This window comes from Lissotriton vulgaris, chromosome 1_1 (genome assembly GCF_964263255.1).
Source record: "Lissotriton vulgaris chromosome 1_1, aLisVul1.2, whole genome shotgun sequence".
NCBI classification, from domain to species: domain Eukaryota; kingdom Metazoa; phylum Chordata; class Amphibia; order Caudata; family Salamandridae; genus Lissotriton; species Lissotriton vulgaris.
In genome coordinates, this window is record NC_141685.1 from 39,600,834 (window position 1) to 39,618,291 (window position 17,458).

General features: G+C 44.8%; 1 protein-coding gene across 2 annotated transcripts in view; it reads right to left on the minus strand.

The window, feature by feature from the left end:
• Positions 1–1,199: 1,199 nt before the first annotated feature.
• Positions 1,200–17,458, minus strand: part of LOC147737108 (uncharacterized) — a 96,085-nt gene continuing 79,826 nt past the window's right edge. The window contains exon 7 of one of the 2 annotated variants that reach the window (XM_086963899.1): positions 1,200–2,369. In XM_086963899.1, coding sequence (XP_086820025.1) covers positions 1,690–2,369 — 680 coding nt within the window. In that variant the 3' untranslated portion in view covers positions 1,200–1,689. The remainder of the gene's footprint in view (positions 2,370–17,458) is intronic. The other variant, XM_086963892.1, reaches the window with a different exon arrangement.

The following is a 17,458-nucleotide window of genomic DNA, read 5'->3' on the forward strand; positions in this document are numbered from 1 at the left end:
TCTGAACTGGATCTCTTTAAGAGGAGGTGGCCATTGCAGGTCTGTAAAGAGCTGACGGACAGCATCTCACTCCAGGGAGGGGATAATTACTACATAGTCTGTTCGGTCATTTTTGCAGCAACATTGGATTGAATGTTGAGGTTTTTGGAGATCAAAAATGTATTCAAGGTTTTGTGCACAGAGCCTCTCTTCCCAAAGACAACTTGAGGTCACATAATCTGCACTGCTTCATACACTGCCCGTGGTATGTTCCCTGCTACATCAATACTACTTCACACACAATTAGTTTTTTACTCTCACATCCTCTTTGAGGCATCACTTAGTTCCTGGACCACATCTGCGGCCTTTGTCCTCTGCCAAGTGGTCACCAGATGAGAATACTTTCTCCTACTACCAAGATCTTCATCAGCAGGTCTCTAGACTCCATCAGCCTGATTTCAAATCCAGCTCAAGATACCAATGGAAGGCAACACCAACTGCTATCTTCCACTATCCTCGTTTTATGACAAGTTGGTTAACATGGCTGTAGGAGCTGCCTCAGTTGAATTGGTGGCTCCACCTAGATCCAACAGCTGGACAGAAGCGCTGTTTCCCTGCTCCACTGCCCCAAAACAATGCCCATGGCCTCAAACAGTAAGTGTTTAACCTTCTAGGACTACCACATAAGACTTGGACACATGTGAGTGGGCAGGGCAACTGCCATAGCTATTAGCTGTGTTTTCAGGAGTTTCTAGTGCTATAAGAAGTGGCAGGCAGCCATTTCTAGTGTCTACACTTTAGCCAGTGGGCGTGGCAGTCGGTGGATAGACTCAGTCCTGTAGAAAAGCTGCCGGCAGACCTCTTAATACCCATGCTAAGAGTGAGATCTAGCTATTGCGTGGAGATGGATTGCGCTAGTGGGTTAAAAGATATCTGGTACTTTGTTTGATACTGGAAGAAAAGAGCCATAACCTCCAAGGACGGAGTCAAGTATACGTCTTTTCTAGGTTTTTAAGTAGTGTGGCACACTGCCCGTTCTTTTTACGCAATGCTGTAAAATTTCGCTCTTTGTTGAGTAAAAGCCTGTTTCCAAACCTACGATGATGGACCTATACTCACTGTGTTTTTGTAAAGGGAGTGATGTATATCTGCTTTCTTGGTTTTTAGGTATACCTATAACATTCCACCCACCTCCTTCCTCTCATTTCTCTGACTTTTTTCTGGTAATGTACATCTAACACACACTGTAGTCTTGGGATGGCAACTCTATACTCAGCTTCTTTTTTTTGTATACCAGGTCAGGACCTTCATCAAGAGACAAGGGTTGCTACTATTCTCTCAAAGTAAATCCAGATTATTGTTAACACTTAGCTTCTTTATGGGGTCCATACCTAGTCCCTTTCATAGACTCAATGAGTAAGTTCAGACACAAAATCAACTAAATGTGCCACAACACATCTAGAACGATTTATACACTTCACGGTTTAGACCAGCTGCTGCAATCATCACTGGCCATCCTTATTCCTCTCACTATTTGTGGGGAAGACTTGACAATCAGTTGCAATAACATTTCTTCTTCTGAGCCATATATGTGTAGTTGTCTTTAATTCCATCTGAATGTCTCTTATAACTCTCTTTTCTATGCATTGGTAAAAGGACGATAACAACTCCATGTGCTCCCTAATTCGCTCATGGTCCACACTTTGGTATTTACATAATTTCCACTAGATGGAACTCACAATCGTCTACCATGTTTGGGTGTATTTTCTTGTGGACCTGCAGGTAGTCCTTTCGGTTGAATCCTTTTCCGCATACAGTGCACCGATGCAGTCTTTCTCCTGTGTGCATTTTTTGGTGCCTATTTAAAGCTCCTATTTGATTGAAGCTTTTTCCACACACGGTACAATGATAAGGTCTCTCCCCTGTATGTATTCTCCTATGTATGAGCAAACTTGACATCGCTCCAAAGCTTTTACCACATTCAGTACATGCATATCTTCCTTGTAAGTTGTGTTCTTGAAGATATTGTACATAGCAGCTCTTTGGGCTGGTTTGCCCACTGTCAGCATGTGTGTATGGTTTGCTACTTTGCGGTGTGGTTGATTCACAGAGAACACTGTTGTTTTTCACTGTACTCTCACAGCTCTTGTCTAATCTCCACTCGTAGGGTGTCGACTTTTGCAGAGCACTGCAAGCTCTTGGCCAATTTGCACTTTTCTCTCCTCCTTGTTCTTGAGTACTCGCTGGTGGCATCTGGCTATTGGAATGTCTTATCTCAGAAATGTTCTGGACCATGTTTACTTTCCTCTTTTGTGCCACAGATTTGAAAATTGCAGGTTTTTCATGATATTGAAAAGAGGTACTCATGTTGCTCTTCATCGATCCATTTCCTGTAAGATTGAAATAAATGAATGTTAGCTTTCTAGAAGGGAAATGGTGCATCAATCATTTCCACAGCAGGAGCGTATCGAAAGGCAGTAAGAGCACAAGCTCTGTATACACAACCAAGCACTTTGTGGCTGGACCATGGGTACCAGGTGGTAGAATCACGACTGGCTGACTGATTAAAGAGTTGTAAGGGTAAGCAGTGAAGACATTAGGCATTCTTTATGCTGAGACTATAACAGCACGGGCCGGAGACAGGACAATACTTTGTCTGCAGGCAGACATAGACTGTGAAAAGAAGCAGGGAAATGGGTAAGAGTTCAGCTCTCAATGAAGCCACCCACGAAAGCTACAGAATGAGCCTAACTTGAGCAGACAGAACAAACTACCCAGACAGGCTAATAGGAGTGAACCATCACCACTTTCTCACATGTGCAGACTTGCAGAAGGAACCACTGAGACAGATCAGCCAGAGAGCCACTACCACCTTGTAACGTGGAGCGACAGGAAGCCAGTCAGACAAGCCATCCAGAGAGAGCTATTGACATCTCCTAACATGTGCAGACCTGCAGAACTAAGCACCTACATAGGTGCCGAGAGAGGACCACTGCCACCTTGTAATGTGTAGGAAGAACGAGCCACCCCGAGAGAACCATCGCCACCTTGTAACATGCAGACCTACTGAATGAACCTTCCAGGGAGAGCCTGTGCCTCCTTATAACATGCAGACTGAACGAGCCACCCAGAGAGAACCACTGCCGCCACCTAAGGTGCAGAACTGCAGAACAAGCCAATCAAACAGGCCAACCAGAGGAAGCCTTTCCCACCTTGTGACATGCAAGCACAATGAGACACCCAAATAGGACACCTAGAGCAAAACATTACTGCCCTCTAATGTGCAGATAGAACAAACCACTCAGACAAACCAAGCCCAACCCACTTGGGCTGTCAACCCCCCCCCCCCCGTTGCACATCAACCAACCCCTTCTAAACAAAGCCACATGCTCATTTCAGTGTTTGACTCTGCTTGTGCTTTTTTAAAATCACTCCATAAAACTCCTGAGTCTGCCGCAACTGGAGTCAGAGATATACAGCCTAATTCACAAAGGTAACGTACACTTGTGAGTACTTTTACACTTTTGAATAAGCTTACTAGAGGCGCGAAGGGTGCAGAAAGAGCAAGAGAAGTGCAGAAAGAAGCAACAGAGGTACAGAAAAAGGCAAGAGAGGTGCAGAAACAGGAAGGAAAGGTAAAGAAAGAGGGAACAGGGGTGCAAAAAGAGGCCCAAGGGGTGCAGAAAGAGGCAAGAGGGATGCAGAAAGAAGCAAATGAGGTACAGAAAGAGGCAACAGAGGTGCAGAAAGACGTACGAGAGGTGCAGAAGACAACAAGAGAAGTGCAGAAAGAAGCAGGAGAATTGCTGAAAAAAGCAAATGAGGTGCAGAAAGAAGCAAGAGCAGTGCAGAAAGAACCAACAGAGGAGCAAAAAGAGGCAAGAGGGGTACAGAAAGAGGCAGCAGGGGTGCAGAAAGAAGGAAGAGAAGTGCAGAAAGATGCAACAGAGGTGCTGAAAGAGGCGCAAAGGGTGCAGAAAGAGGCAAGAGAAGTTCAGAAAAAAGCAACAGAGATACAGAAAGAGGCGAGAGAGGTGCAGAAACAGGCAGGAAAGGTGTAGAAAGAGGAAAGAAGGATACAGAAAGAGGCAAGAAGGGTTCAGAAAGAAGCAAATGAGGTGCAGAAAGAGGCAACGGAGGTGCAGAAAGACGCAAGAGAGGGGCAGAAACAAGCAAGAGAAGTGCAGAAAGAGGCAAAGAATTGCTGAAAAAAGCAACAAAGGTGTAAAAAGAAGAAAGAGAAGTGCAGAAAGAGGCAAATGAGGTACAGAAAGAGGCAACAGAGGTGCAGAAAATGACAAGAGATCTGCAGAAAGAGGCAAGAGGGACACAAGAAAGGGAAGAAGGGTGCGGAAAGAACCAAGAGAGGTGCAGAAAGAAGCAACAGAGGTACAGAAGGAGGCAAGAGAAGTGCAGAAAGAGGCAAAAAAGTTGCAGAAACAGGAAAAAGGTGCAGAAAGAGGGAACAGGTGTGCAGACAGAGGCAAGAGAGGTGCAGAAAGTTGAAACGACAAGTGCAGAAGAAGGCAAGGGGGTGCAGAAATGTGCAAGAGAGGTGTAGAAAGAAGCAGTGCAGCACAAAAGAACCAACAGAAATGCAGAAAGAGGCAAGAAGAGTCCAGAAAGAGGCAGGAGAGGTGCAGAATGAAGCAAACGGGGTACAGAAAGAGGGAATAGGGGTGCAGAATGAAGCAAGAGAAGTGCAGAAAGAAGCAACAGAGGTGCAGCAAGAGGCAAGCGAGGCGCAGAAACAGGCAAGAAAGGTACAGAAAGAGGGAACGGGGTGCAGAAAGAGGTAAGAGGGGTACGGAAATATTCCAGAGAGGTGCAGAAAGAAGCAAGAGCAGTGAAGAAAGAAGAAAGAAGTACAGAAATAAGCAAGAGAGGCGGAGAAATAGCAAAGAAGGGTGCAGAAAAAGGCATGAGGGAGGCTGACATTTGCAAAAAAAGGTGCAGAAAGAAGCAAGAGCAGTGCAGAAAGCACCAACAGAGGTGCAAAAAGAGACAAGAGGAGCACAGAAAGAGGTAGGAGAGGTGCACAAAGAGGCAAGAGGGATACAGAAAGAGGCACGAAGGGTGCAGAAAGAGCAAGAGAAGTGCAGAAAAAAGCAACAGAGGTACAGAAAGAGGCAAGAGAGGTGCAGAAACGGGCACGAAAGGTGCAGAAAGAAGGAACAGGGGTGCAGAAAGAGGCAAGAGAGGTACAGAAAGAGGCAAGAGATCTGCAGAAAAAAGCAATTGAGGTGCCGCAAGAGGCCAGTGGGGTGCAGAAAGAAGAAAGAGAGGTGCAGAAAGAGGCAATAGGGGTGCAGAAAGAAGCAACAGAGGTGCAGAAAGAAGCAAGAGGGGTACAGAAAGAGGCAAGAGAAGTGCAGAAAGAGGCAACAGAGGTATAGAAAGAGGCAATAGAAGTGCAGAAAGAAGCAACAGAGGTGCAGAAAGAAGCAAGAGGGGTGCAGACAGAGGCAACAGAGGTACAGAAAGAGGCAAGAGTGGCTTGCCCACCATTAGTGCCAATTTAACACCTACATTTAGCAATAAGTAACAGGTGACCATTCTAGGTTTGCAAAGGGCCTTCCAACACGCTTTAACACTTGTTGCTGCATTTTTGGTAACATTTGAGCTGTTTGAGCTAGAAACAAGGTTTTTTGTGTTCAAATCTGCAGATTAGGGAGCAGACGGTAGATTATGTGGCCAATGCGGAAAATGTATAATTGTGCGAAAGTCGGTGCAGCCAAACAGTTGCATAATTCCAGTGGTCCTGCTCATACCTCTGACTAGGTCCACAAGTGCTCCTCATTGATTCCTTTTTTTGTCTCACTGAGTTCATAGTTGAGCTTCTATGGAAACGAGGAAGACTAAACCTGAGGTTACCAGTCCACAACACAAGACTATCATACCACATAATTACTCTCTATAACACAGTCGAACTCTACATAATTCCCTTACACTAAATACCACATACTTTCTATCCACATAATCTCACCGCACAACTTACCACATGATTCCACTACACACAACGTACATCCATACCAAAAAACTTTAGTAAAAACTTTTACATTTACAACGCCAATAGCTCTAACTCTCGCAAATGCAAAACCTATTACATTGCAAACACTTCTTTAACTAGTAGTCACATTTGCAGAGTGGTGGAGAAAGGGTGATGGGCCTCCGATCAGCGCTCAGGAATTCCGCTGTGTAGGACTTACAGGAGGTACCAGGAGGGCTTCTTGGCTCCCAGAGTCCCTCAGGAGTAAATTGGACTTCATCCCTCATCCCGTAGTCTGCCAGGCCACGTTTGCAGAGTGATGAAGAGAGGGGGGCATGGCCTCCTAAAACGTTTTAGCAATCCCACTGTGTGGGGCTTACTGGAGGTAATATATAAGTAGTTGGCCTCCAAGGATGTCCTGGGGGGCAAACTACCCCTCCTGTTACCTCCATTACGTCCCACACAGCAGGATTGCTAAGTTCTCATAGCAGGCCACGCCCCCTTTGCACACCATTCTGTAAACGCGCTCCCTGGTGTGCTCTTGGATGGGGTTTGAAGTCCACTTCGCTGCTGGGGTCCTTAGGGGCCAACTAGCCTACCTCTTACCTCCAGTAAGCTCCACACAGTGGGATTGCTGAGAGGTAGACACAGGCCATGCTCTCTTTCTCCACCACTCTGCAAACGCTCCTCCTGGAGTGCTCTTGGTTGAGGGATGAAGTCCCCTTGCTTCCTGAGGGTCCCTGGGGGCCAACTAGCCCTCCTGTTGTCTCTAGGAAGTCCCACACAGATGGATTGCTGAGAGTGGTCTGGGGCAACGCCCCCTTTTTACACGCACCTCCTGCTCCTCGGGGGATGAAGTCCAATTGTGTCCTGTGGTCCCCAGGACACCAAAAAATTGTTGTATGATTTTCTTTACCTAATAACTCCTGGTTGAAAATTTGAACACAAATACTGGTCTGTTGCTGGTTGTTTCTCTTGCTCGAGTTGTTAGTAATTCAGATCTATTGATTGTTCCTGCCCTTTCTTTTGCTCTGGTCAAAAACGTTTCTGGATAATTCCTTTCCTTGAATTTTGCGAGCGTTATGTTCTGATTCTCCACGTATGTACTGGCCTGTGAAGAGATTCTTTTTATTCTTAACAATTGAGAATACGGCAGATGTCATTTTAAGGACATCGGATTGTGGTAAATATTTGATTTACCGTCCTAATTGCTATGCAGGTAAGTACTTAAACAAAAATAACTCAATCGGAAAGAAAGAGGCAGAGTCCGTGGTGTTAGAGTTCTTAGGGGTTTTATTCCTTAAAAAGGAATGGTTATGGTACCGGATATCATGTTCCTGCCACCGCTGGGGTGCAGGAAGGGATAGAGCAACATTTTATTGACAATACATAGCTTATATACTTAAATCATCTAATAGAAACCAATACAGTAGGCGTAACAGCTGAGAGAAACAAGATAAGAGCACACACGTGGTAGTGACACGTAATTAGAAGGCGTGAACTAGGCGTGAACATAGAGGCGTGTGCTAGAAACGTCATATGTAAGTGTCACAAGTGGGTGGCTACATAGCAGAATCTTGCAATGTCAGCAGAAATCTGAGGTCTGGATGCGCGCGCAGCTGCATGACATGTGATTGACGTGAAACTGGAGGGTGCAGGGGACTTGACATTTACACTAGCGGAAAGAGACAGAAGTCTGGCATGTCAGATCAACTCGTACCTCTATCATATCTGATATCTGATGTTTAGGAACCATATTATCTAGAAGGAAAAGGTCTCTGGGGCAGAAGCTATTCTATACTGACTGTGAGTGCGTGTATAAGCGTCTAAGTGTCTGCATGAGATGCGAGGGGGCATGGGCCTACCATGGTAACAGAGGCTATGAATTACTTGCACGGAGACAGTGAGGCCGGGCCCTTTGCTCTGCAGCTGGGGGGATGTTTACTTAAACTAGTAGGTAGGAATGCATTTTCGAGGAGCGGAACAGATAATGCGAAGGTTGAATACAGTCTTGGCAGGCAGCAGGCTGAGCTAAGCGCCGTGAGCCGCGCAGGGAGTAAGGCAGAGGTCACGGGTACAGAGGCCGGCCCAGGCTGAGGCATCTCAGAGTCAGAAGGCAGAAAAGGCTTGATGGCAGAATTCAGGGCCTACTTCGCCTGGGCTGGAAAACGTGTAAAGTATACCACAAAAAGACGTTGGCATAGCATACTTAGGAACGGAATATTCAACCCATTCAGGGTGGATCTGAAAGAGGACATGTTAACGTTGGACGCAAATGTATTTGCGTCTTCATAGCTGGCACAGGAGGGAAGTTACATGCACTTTAAGCTGGTACATGGAGACGGTGGGGTACACGTTAGGGAACATTTCTTGACCATAAAATTTATATTTCCTCATTCCCTCCTTGTTCCCTACGGACCCTTCATGATATATCGATCCTCATGAACCGATCAGTCTGTTCTTGTAACATCATTTGCTCTTCTTTCTTCTTTTCGCGTTTTGAGTGAAAACTGGAATGTGCAATGCACGATGTGGCGCACAGACCACAAATCGCTGGCCCACACTGTAGGCACAGGCAGCAACTGAATACTATGACAAGGGCAATGCCTAGGAAGGATAGGATCTTCCATCCCCAAGCGGTCAACGTTGTCCAGAACCAACCGGACCAAGTCCAGGTGCCTGGATTCTGATGTATCAAACTTGCAATCTTATGAAGACGTGTGATAGCTTTATATACAGTTGGCGCGTTTTCTGGAATGAAAACACAGCAACTTGACCTGATGACCTTACAAGCTCCGCCTTTATCTGCCAAGATGACGTCAATAACAAGACGATTTTGAAGGACAACAACCCGCATGGCAGAGTGCTCCTCTGTTAAGTTGCCTAGAGCAGAGGTAGTTTCATTCACTACTGCTTCGAGTGTTCTAGTTAATCTACGTATTAGTTTACTGTTTTGGACGGGACCTGTGAAGAAAAAGAATCCTTTATTGAAATCTGTGTATTGCTCCAATGCCGTTTCAGTATAGTCGACAATCGGGAGATCTCTTCGGAGTCTACTGTTTACTAGATTTGTATTTCTATGATAATCAGGAGGAGCTAGGAAAACAGGGGGCAGAAGGAAGGCAATGTAACAGGTACCATCCCAATCTGGAGGTAAGCGTATGTATGCGGTATGGTCACAAACAAAGTAGAAATGACGAGTAGCTCTAAATGAGGACCTGCCCTGATCATTGAATTCGACCACAGTAGTACATTTTCTATGACCTAAGTGTACCGAACCCTTCTTTCTGACACATAAATCACCAGTGACTGGTAATACTGACATAGCAGGGATAACGGGTGCGGCTTCGGATTCAACAGTAAGAATCATGAGGTTAATTGTATAATTACCTAATCCATATACTTCGTTTTCTAGATCAGTTCCTGTCCTAATGGGTTGTCCCTTCTGGTCAGGGTAGCAGGCGTTGAGCAGAACTAGGTTCAGGTTTCCCCAAATCCAATTCCCCCCGAAAACAGCGATATCAGAATCTAAAGAATTAATTAATCTAAACCATGCACCACAGGAGCCATTGTGAGTGAACGGGTACGGAAAGAGAGGCAGAACTCCCTTGTATTTCTGGTAGGGAGGGAGTCGGCCACATATCCAACAGTTTGTAGCATTGTTAGTCTGATGGGAGTGATGTAACATACTAATGAATGTATTGTTGCGCAGCGCAAGTCGGTAAGATAACTCATGAGGGGGCAATTCACTAAAAGAATGTTCGGCAGTGACATTGTAAACAGGTTGTGTATGCTTGAAGATAGGGTAATATAAGTGCAGCAAGATACTAGCAGCAATAACCAGGAGGCTTAGAAAAAACAGAATCAATAATGTCACTATACAGTGACTACGAAGTGATTTACAATATGCACGTTTCTTGAATTGTCTCTCTCTCTCTCTATCTCGATCTAGGGGATACATGTCAGAAACTAATTTAACCGATTTACCTAGGGGAGGACTTAAACAATTAAACTGTCTGACTTGCTAGATCGTAGTTTCTTTTTGTACTCCTCTTGGGGAGTTTTCTCTCGTTTGGGAACTTTAAAGTCACTAGATTCGAGGCAGTCCTTTGAGGGGGTGGACGAGTCAGTCTCTGGCAAAAGTTTGTTACATTTCTTTATATGACTCGTATGGATCCATCCTTTGCGGCCTTCCACCTTGATAGCGGTCCTCGTAGTCAGAAGGACGAGCTTCGGCTCCTGCCAACGGGGCTCCAGCGGACTCCTCCTGTCGAAGTTGCGGATTAACACAGTGTCACCGGGACGGACATCGTGTGGCTTTACATCAGTGTTGTCGGGAAAGGCTGCAGCAACCTGTGAACGACATGATTGGAGTGCAGACATCACGGAGGCAAGGTAATCTGTCAGCATATTACAATCAACATCGGTTATTTTCTTAGGCATGGGCGTCCCCCACATATTCGGTGGTCGGCCAAAGACCACTTCATACGGGGATAGTCCTGATCTCGAATGGGGGACCATTCTCATATAGAACAGTGCAACTGGCAGGGCGACTATCCAGTCGACCCCTTTCTCTTTACAGATTTTAGCAAGTCGTGTTTTCAGTGTCTGGTTATGCCTTTCTACAAGGCCAGCGGCCTCGGGATGTCGGACACAATGGAATCTCCACTGATATCCTAGCAGAAGGGAAACCTGTTTCATGAGCTCGGATGAGAATGGCTGTCCGTTATCTGAGTACACGATACGAGGCAAGCCGTACCGTGGGAAGAATTCTCGAACCAGCTGCCTGGCAGTGGTCGGGGCAGTGTAATCTGAGACTGGATATGCTTCGGTCCAACGGGAAAGTGCACAAACAACTACGAGGACATACTTAAATCCTCGACAACGGTCCATCTGGATATAATCCATCTGGAGGACTTCAAAAGGGTGATCGGGAGGATGAAATCCACCTTGCTCTACAGGGACGCTTTTACCTGGATTGAACTGACAACAGATCATGCAAGTACGCACTTTCTGTTTTGCTGCTGCTCGTAAATGTTTGTTGTACCAGAGGTTCTGTAAACTGTCTAACATAGCTTTTTCTCCTAGGTGTGCTGGACTATGTGCTGTATTTATTATGACTTGAACCATAGAGTCAGGGAGAAACCATGTAGATTTTCCCTTCGTCATCCATCCTTGATCTGTCTGAATCCCTCCTAGTTCAGTCCATTTCTTTATTTCATCTGAAGTAGCATGTGTCTGAATATCGATTACATCTAGTGTGGGATCCCTAACTGACATACACTGTGTCGGTACTATTGTCTTTGTCACATCAGTTGTCTGGGTGTGAGTTAATGCTGTATGTTTTGCGGTTTGGTCTGCCAGGTCGTTACCCTGGGAAACAGAATCTGTAACTTTAGTATGTGCTTTACACTTCATGATGGATATGCCCGAGGGCAGATGTATTGCTTCTAACAGTGCTTGAATGAGGGGACCGTGTTGGATCTTGGCACCCTGAGAGGTCAGAAAAACCTCGTTCTTGCCATAACACTCCGAAGTCGTGTACGACTCCGAAAGCATAACGGGAATCAGTGTATATGTTAACATTTCTGTTCTTGGCTAGTATGCAGGCTCGGGTCAGAGCGATGAGCTCTGCTGCTTGAGCGGACAGTGTATCAATACGATATGTTTCTTTAACTTTAGTTTCAGTGGTCACTGCATACGCGGCCACTAACTCTCCTGTACTCGTTCTCATGCATGAACCGTCCACGTAAAGTGTCAGGTCTGGATTTGTCAGTGGGACATCTGTTAAGTCTCGTCGGGGCTTTGTTACTGCATTAATGATCTCTATACAATCATGCGGGGCTGAATTAGTCATAATCGAAGGTAACAATGTTGCGGGGTTTAGAATGCTACAGCGTCTGATTTCTATGTGTGGCTGGAATAGCGTCAATTCATAACCTGTCAGTCGTGCTATAGTCAAGTGTTGAGTCTGTGTTCTGTTTAAAAGAACCTCTACAGAATGTGGAACTTGTACTGTTAATGGATGTCCTAAAACAATTGAGTCGCTCTGTCTGATTGCTAGGGCTGTTGCTGCAACTGACTTTAAGCACGCAGGGAGTGCCTGGGCTACTGAATCCAATGTACTTGAAAAATAAGCGCAAGGTTTATGTGAACCTGCTTGGTCTTGAGTGAGGACAGACAATGCTGTACCATCACGTTCTGTAACAAAAAGTGTAAAAGGTTTGCTGTAACATGGTGTCGCTAGAACTGGTGCTTGACATAAAGCTTTCTTTAATTCTTCAAAAGCCTGTGTATGTTCCTGAGTCCAAGGAAGGGCAGTCGAAGTCGCTGCCTCCTGTGTTGTCAACTGAATGAGTTGTTTAGCTAGAAATGCATACTGAGGAATCCATTGTCTGCAGTACGAGGTGAGGCCTATAAAGGCCCGTACCTCCTTTTGTGTCTGGGGTTGTGGCATATTTACAATTAACTGAATGCGGTCAGGAGTGAGCTGTCTCCCCACTTTGGACAGCAAGTGACCCAAGTACACAACTTGCTGAACACAGAATTGTAGCTTCGAAGGAGACACCTTGTGTCCCTTGTCGGCCAGAAAATGCAAGACTGTCAGTGATGCTTGTTCACATTCGGGTTCACTCCGTGCGGTGATCAGCAGATCATCGACGTACTGTAGTAAGGCAGTGTTAACTGGCATTTGAATACAATCAAGTTGTCTTTTCAGTGCTTGACTATAGATGCTGGGGCTTTCTGTGAATCCTTGAGGTGCGCGTGAAAATTTTAAACTTCGTCCATTTAAACTGAATCCGAAGAGATATTGGCTCTCTGGATCAATGGGCACACTGAAGAAGGCGTTCTTGAGGTCAATTACAGTAAAGAACGTTGCTTCTGAATCAATAGCAGTCAATAGGGATGAGATGTCGGGAACCACAGGATACTGTGGAACAATGCATTTATTCAGTTCTCGTAAATCAATCACCAGCCGATATACTGGCGGTGCATTGGGATCAGTACGTTTAAGAATCGGAATGATAGGGGAATTACAGATATTGGAGTCGGTTTCTACGACCACTCCTTGGGCAATGAGCTCTTCAATGATTTCCAGTAAAGCCACTACAGCATTGGGTGGTAACTTGTATTGTCTGATTCGGGGTAAAACAACACCTGGCTTGAGTGTAACACGGTATGGTGTAATGTGCATGCAGCCTACATCGGTTGGGCCTTGTGCCCACAAGTGTTCCGGTACATTTTTCAATCTGACATCAAACTCTCGTAATACATAGTGACCCTTGAAGTCTCGCAAGAAAAGTCTAACTCCTTCCGGAGAACAACATATCACTGCTCCTAGAGCCTTCAATGTTTTGATACCTAACAAGTTTTCTGGACATGATTTCGTGAGTAACAAGTCTGTAACACGTGATAATGGACCCACAGCCAGGGGGAGGGGTTTCGATACCTCATTTACAATAGGCTGTCCTGAAAAACCAAGGGAAACATTCTGTGAGCCTGAGAGGGGTGCCCCTGGGACTTCATCATGGCTGATTGTTGTGCGGCTTGCCCCTGTGTCAATTAAAAACTTTCTGTCTTTTCCCAATACTTGACTGTGTACATAAGGACCCTCTTGATCTACAGGAATCTCAATAAGAGGCAAGCCAACCTCCCTCTCTAGGCTGTTTCATGTGTATCGCTGATAATCGGGATAATCAGATTGGGCGTACTGGCACATTTGCCGTGAAACTTGCTGCGTCGCGGCAATGGGCTGTGGCTGTGATACCGCTGCGGTCTGTCCTGTATGTGGTGGAGCATGCATAGGCTGTGAATTCTGTGAAGTCTGTTGCTGGACCTGGTCTTGTCTAGGCGGATGTGGTCTTTCTTTAGTTTTACCTGTTGCTATATTGTGTTTCAGGACTGGACATTCATGTACGTAGTGACCTGGCTGCTTGCAATAGTTGCATGTCCCTTTAACGGGAGCTGCTGAATTCTGGGTCTGGGTCGTACCTTTTCTCTGGCCGTCGGCTGGAACCGACTGGGCCACTAACATTTTCATGTCTTTCATGCGTCTCTGTTCATGATCCTGTTCTTCTCTAATTCTGTTCTGGTGATACTGTAACATCTGTAACATCTGGGATGGCGTATTTGCTTGCCATGTACTTTCAACCTTGTATACGCGGTTCTTAACTGATGTCAGGGAATTCTCGACTAATTTCGTTACAAAAAGATGCGGGTACGACTCGCTACATGGTTTTAGGCCACTATTAATAATGATATGAATGAGGAAGGGTATTGCACTCGGGTGTACCTAATATTTGAAATATTCCTACAATAGGTGTGCTCTGTCAGATTAGTGCCTGCTCACTGGTAAAACAATGTATATGGCCTAGTGTGTAAAACACTAGGACTCTGACACGCACTACAATCAGAATGCTTTTCCTTTTAACCGTTCTGGTTTATTTTTACTCAATATCATAAATCAAACACTTCCATCACATGCATGTGATATGCAGTAATACATTGCTTAAACAATCATTATGAAATTCACATGGATAATACTGATTATTGTCCGAAACCAACAGTATATCATCAAATCAGAACAAATAAATCAACAAAAACCCAATGCATTTCGGGGCATAAAAAAGCCCCTTCGTCAGGGGTCTATTTTTTATCAACTAAACTCATGATTTATGGGTTTAGTTAAGCTATATTTTCATGATCTGTGGTGGTAAGTGAATTATATCTGTGTTTTAGACGGATTATATCGATAAAACGGGGACCTGCGAGCCTAGTAGTTTAAATGTCGGTCTCGCCGAAATGTCCGCTTTCCGCACTTCTATTCGATAAGCGTGTTGCTCAAAACGGAGTTCTCGCCATGGCTGTCACCGTACGAGTGCCGGCACTCGTACGGTGACAGCCATGGCGAGAACTCCGTTTTGAGCAACACGCTTATCGAATAGAAGTGCGGAAAGCGGACATTTCGGCGAGACCGACATTTAAACTACTAGGCTCGCAGGTCCCCGTTTTATCGATATAATCCGTCTAAAACACAGATATAATTCACTTACCACCACAGATCATGAAAATATAGCTTAACTAAACCCATAAATCATGAGTTTAGTTGATAAAAAATAGACCCCTGACGAAGGGGCTTTTTTATGCCCCGAAATGCATTGGGTTTTTGTTGATTTATTTGTTATGATTTGATGATATACTGTTGGTTTCGGACAATAATCAGTATTATCCATGTGAATTTCATAATGATTGTTTAAGCAATGTATTACTGCATATCACATGCATGTGATGGAAGTGTTTGATTTATGATATTGAGTAAAAATAAACCAGAACGGTTAAAAGGAAAAGCATTCTGATTGTAGTGCGTGTCAGAGTCCTAGTGTTTTACACACTAGGCCATATACATCACTATTAATAATGAAACATTTCTCGAATCTTGAATAGAAGTCACTAGTATCTTCATCGTGTTTCTGTTTACAGGCTGAGATTGCGTCCCAGTCTTCCTTTTTAGTTGTCAATAATCTTGGCAAAACCTGTACTATCAAACCTGGTAATGCTTTAGCTTTCTCCCCAAGGCCTAGCCCTGGAGTACAAATTTTTTCCTCGTCTTCTATTTCAGTCCATATAATCTTTTTATCTCCCACCTCCCATTCTCTTTCCTTGAGTTTCTCATAGATGCCGGTGGGCAACAATACCTTTAACAATTTCATAATATCCGTATAGGTGTAATCTCCCATGAGTAACATATCCTTAAGTTCTCGGTGAAAGCCTGCGGGGTCTTTATCGTGACAGGGTACTAGTTTCTTCATCTCTAATAGTTCTAACTTGGTCAGAGGTGTGTACACATACACACGTTTCAGGGTATTATCGGTACCCATGACTGGGTGTACTTCCCGTAAAGGATTCTGCCTGTCAAAATGCTCCATATGGAACATTTTTCTTTCTGGGCGGAGCGGAAACATATTGTGGGCCTAAGAAAGTGTTATATCTGTGCCGTTGTTCTAGAATTATTTGAATTAACTTGGTACTTAGACCTCTCCATCTATTCATAAGTAGTGCTTCTAATGTATCAGGTAAAGGACCTGGGTCCGAATGTTGATTTCTGTATAACATGAGGAGGTGTTGAATCATGTATACACCAGCTAATTTCTGCTCGTCTGGGGAAAGGTTCAGAAATGTCTGTGCTACTGTGTCATCATTGTATGTATTAGGATTGTCAGCCCATAGTACTGCTGACCGGGCTAGTTCTTGTTCATCCATAGAATTTAGTACGTGGTACCCCATTCGTTCTTGAAGCATTTTATCGGTATCTTGGAACAGATATTCAGGAGAATTCGGTTTTGATATGCCAGAGAGGAAAACTCTCTTGCTTTCTGGACGAATGCCTTTCCTAAGGTAATTTCCCTTACCTACATAAGCTATCATTTCTTTAGTTGTTTCTGGTTCTTCAGGCCCCTCCTACTCGGAGGAGTCGTTCCTGTCACTTTCTTTTTCTTGTTCTCTTTTGTGTATTTCTACTACTTCTTTTCTGATTTTCATGTACATGCTTGCTATGCAATTAAGCTTATCATGTTTTCCTTCGGCTATATTTTGACCCCACTTGTTTAGTGCTTCCATTTCTTCCTGGTCTACCCCAGGCCTGTCTCGGTCTCTTATTAAGCAATTTATGAAGAAACGTAATATATATGCTTGAGTGTCAACTTTCTGGTGTGCCAGGGCCTCTTTAATACTTTCAGGCTGTTCCCCAGTCTGGACAAAATGATATATTCTATCTAGGTGGTCGGTCATCCCTGGGAATAACACTAGGTAATCTGTAGCTTGTCGTAAGCGTAGTGATGCTATCAACATTCTATCGTCTTTACCGGGTACTGGATCATATCTGCAAACTGGAAGGGGTTCTTTGAGCATGTTAGAACCTGGTGATTGGGGTGTACGTTGTTTCAGCATGTCTCTAAAGTTTAATCTGTGTGCTGTTGGCGGGGTCTGGAGACCCCCCGTCGCACCTCCTGAGGCTGAGGCTTGAGCATTATCTCTCTGTGGGGTCTGTATGTGTACCTGAACTTGTCTTTTAATAGGGTCAGGCAAAAACGGATTTGGTATATTAACCTTAGGTGTGGGAAGTGGTGGAGGTGGAGGAACAGACTGTCGAGCGGGTGAACTTTGTTGCGGTAATGGCGGGATATTGTCTTGGAGTGGGTTGCCACCTCCGTCACCGTCAACAGGCGGCACGCGGGCAGATGGATTGGTGTAAGCGGGAGCTACATCATCTAGATAGGAAGCCAAGAATATGTCTTTAGTAGTCCTGTGACTTACTTTAGTTGGAACCAATGGTGGCGGCAGATCTTTCGGTATTTCTGAAGTGGCTTCAGGCGAACCCTCGGCCACTAAGTACATGCCATTTACAAGATTGTTTCGCGCGCTGTCTACTTGTTCTGCTTTTACTCGGATCCCTTCATTAACTAATTCGTTTTCTCAGACTTTATCCGACTC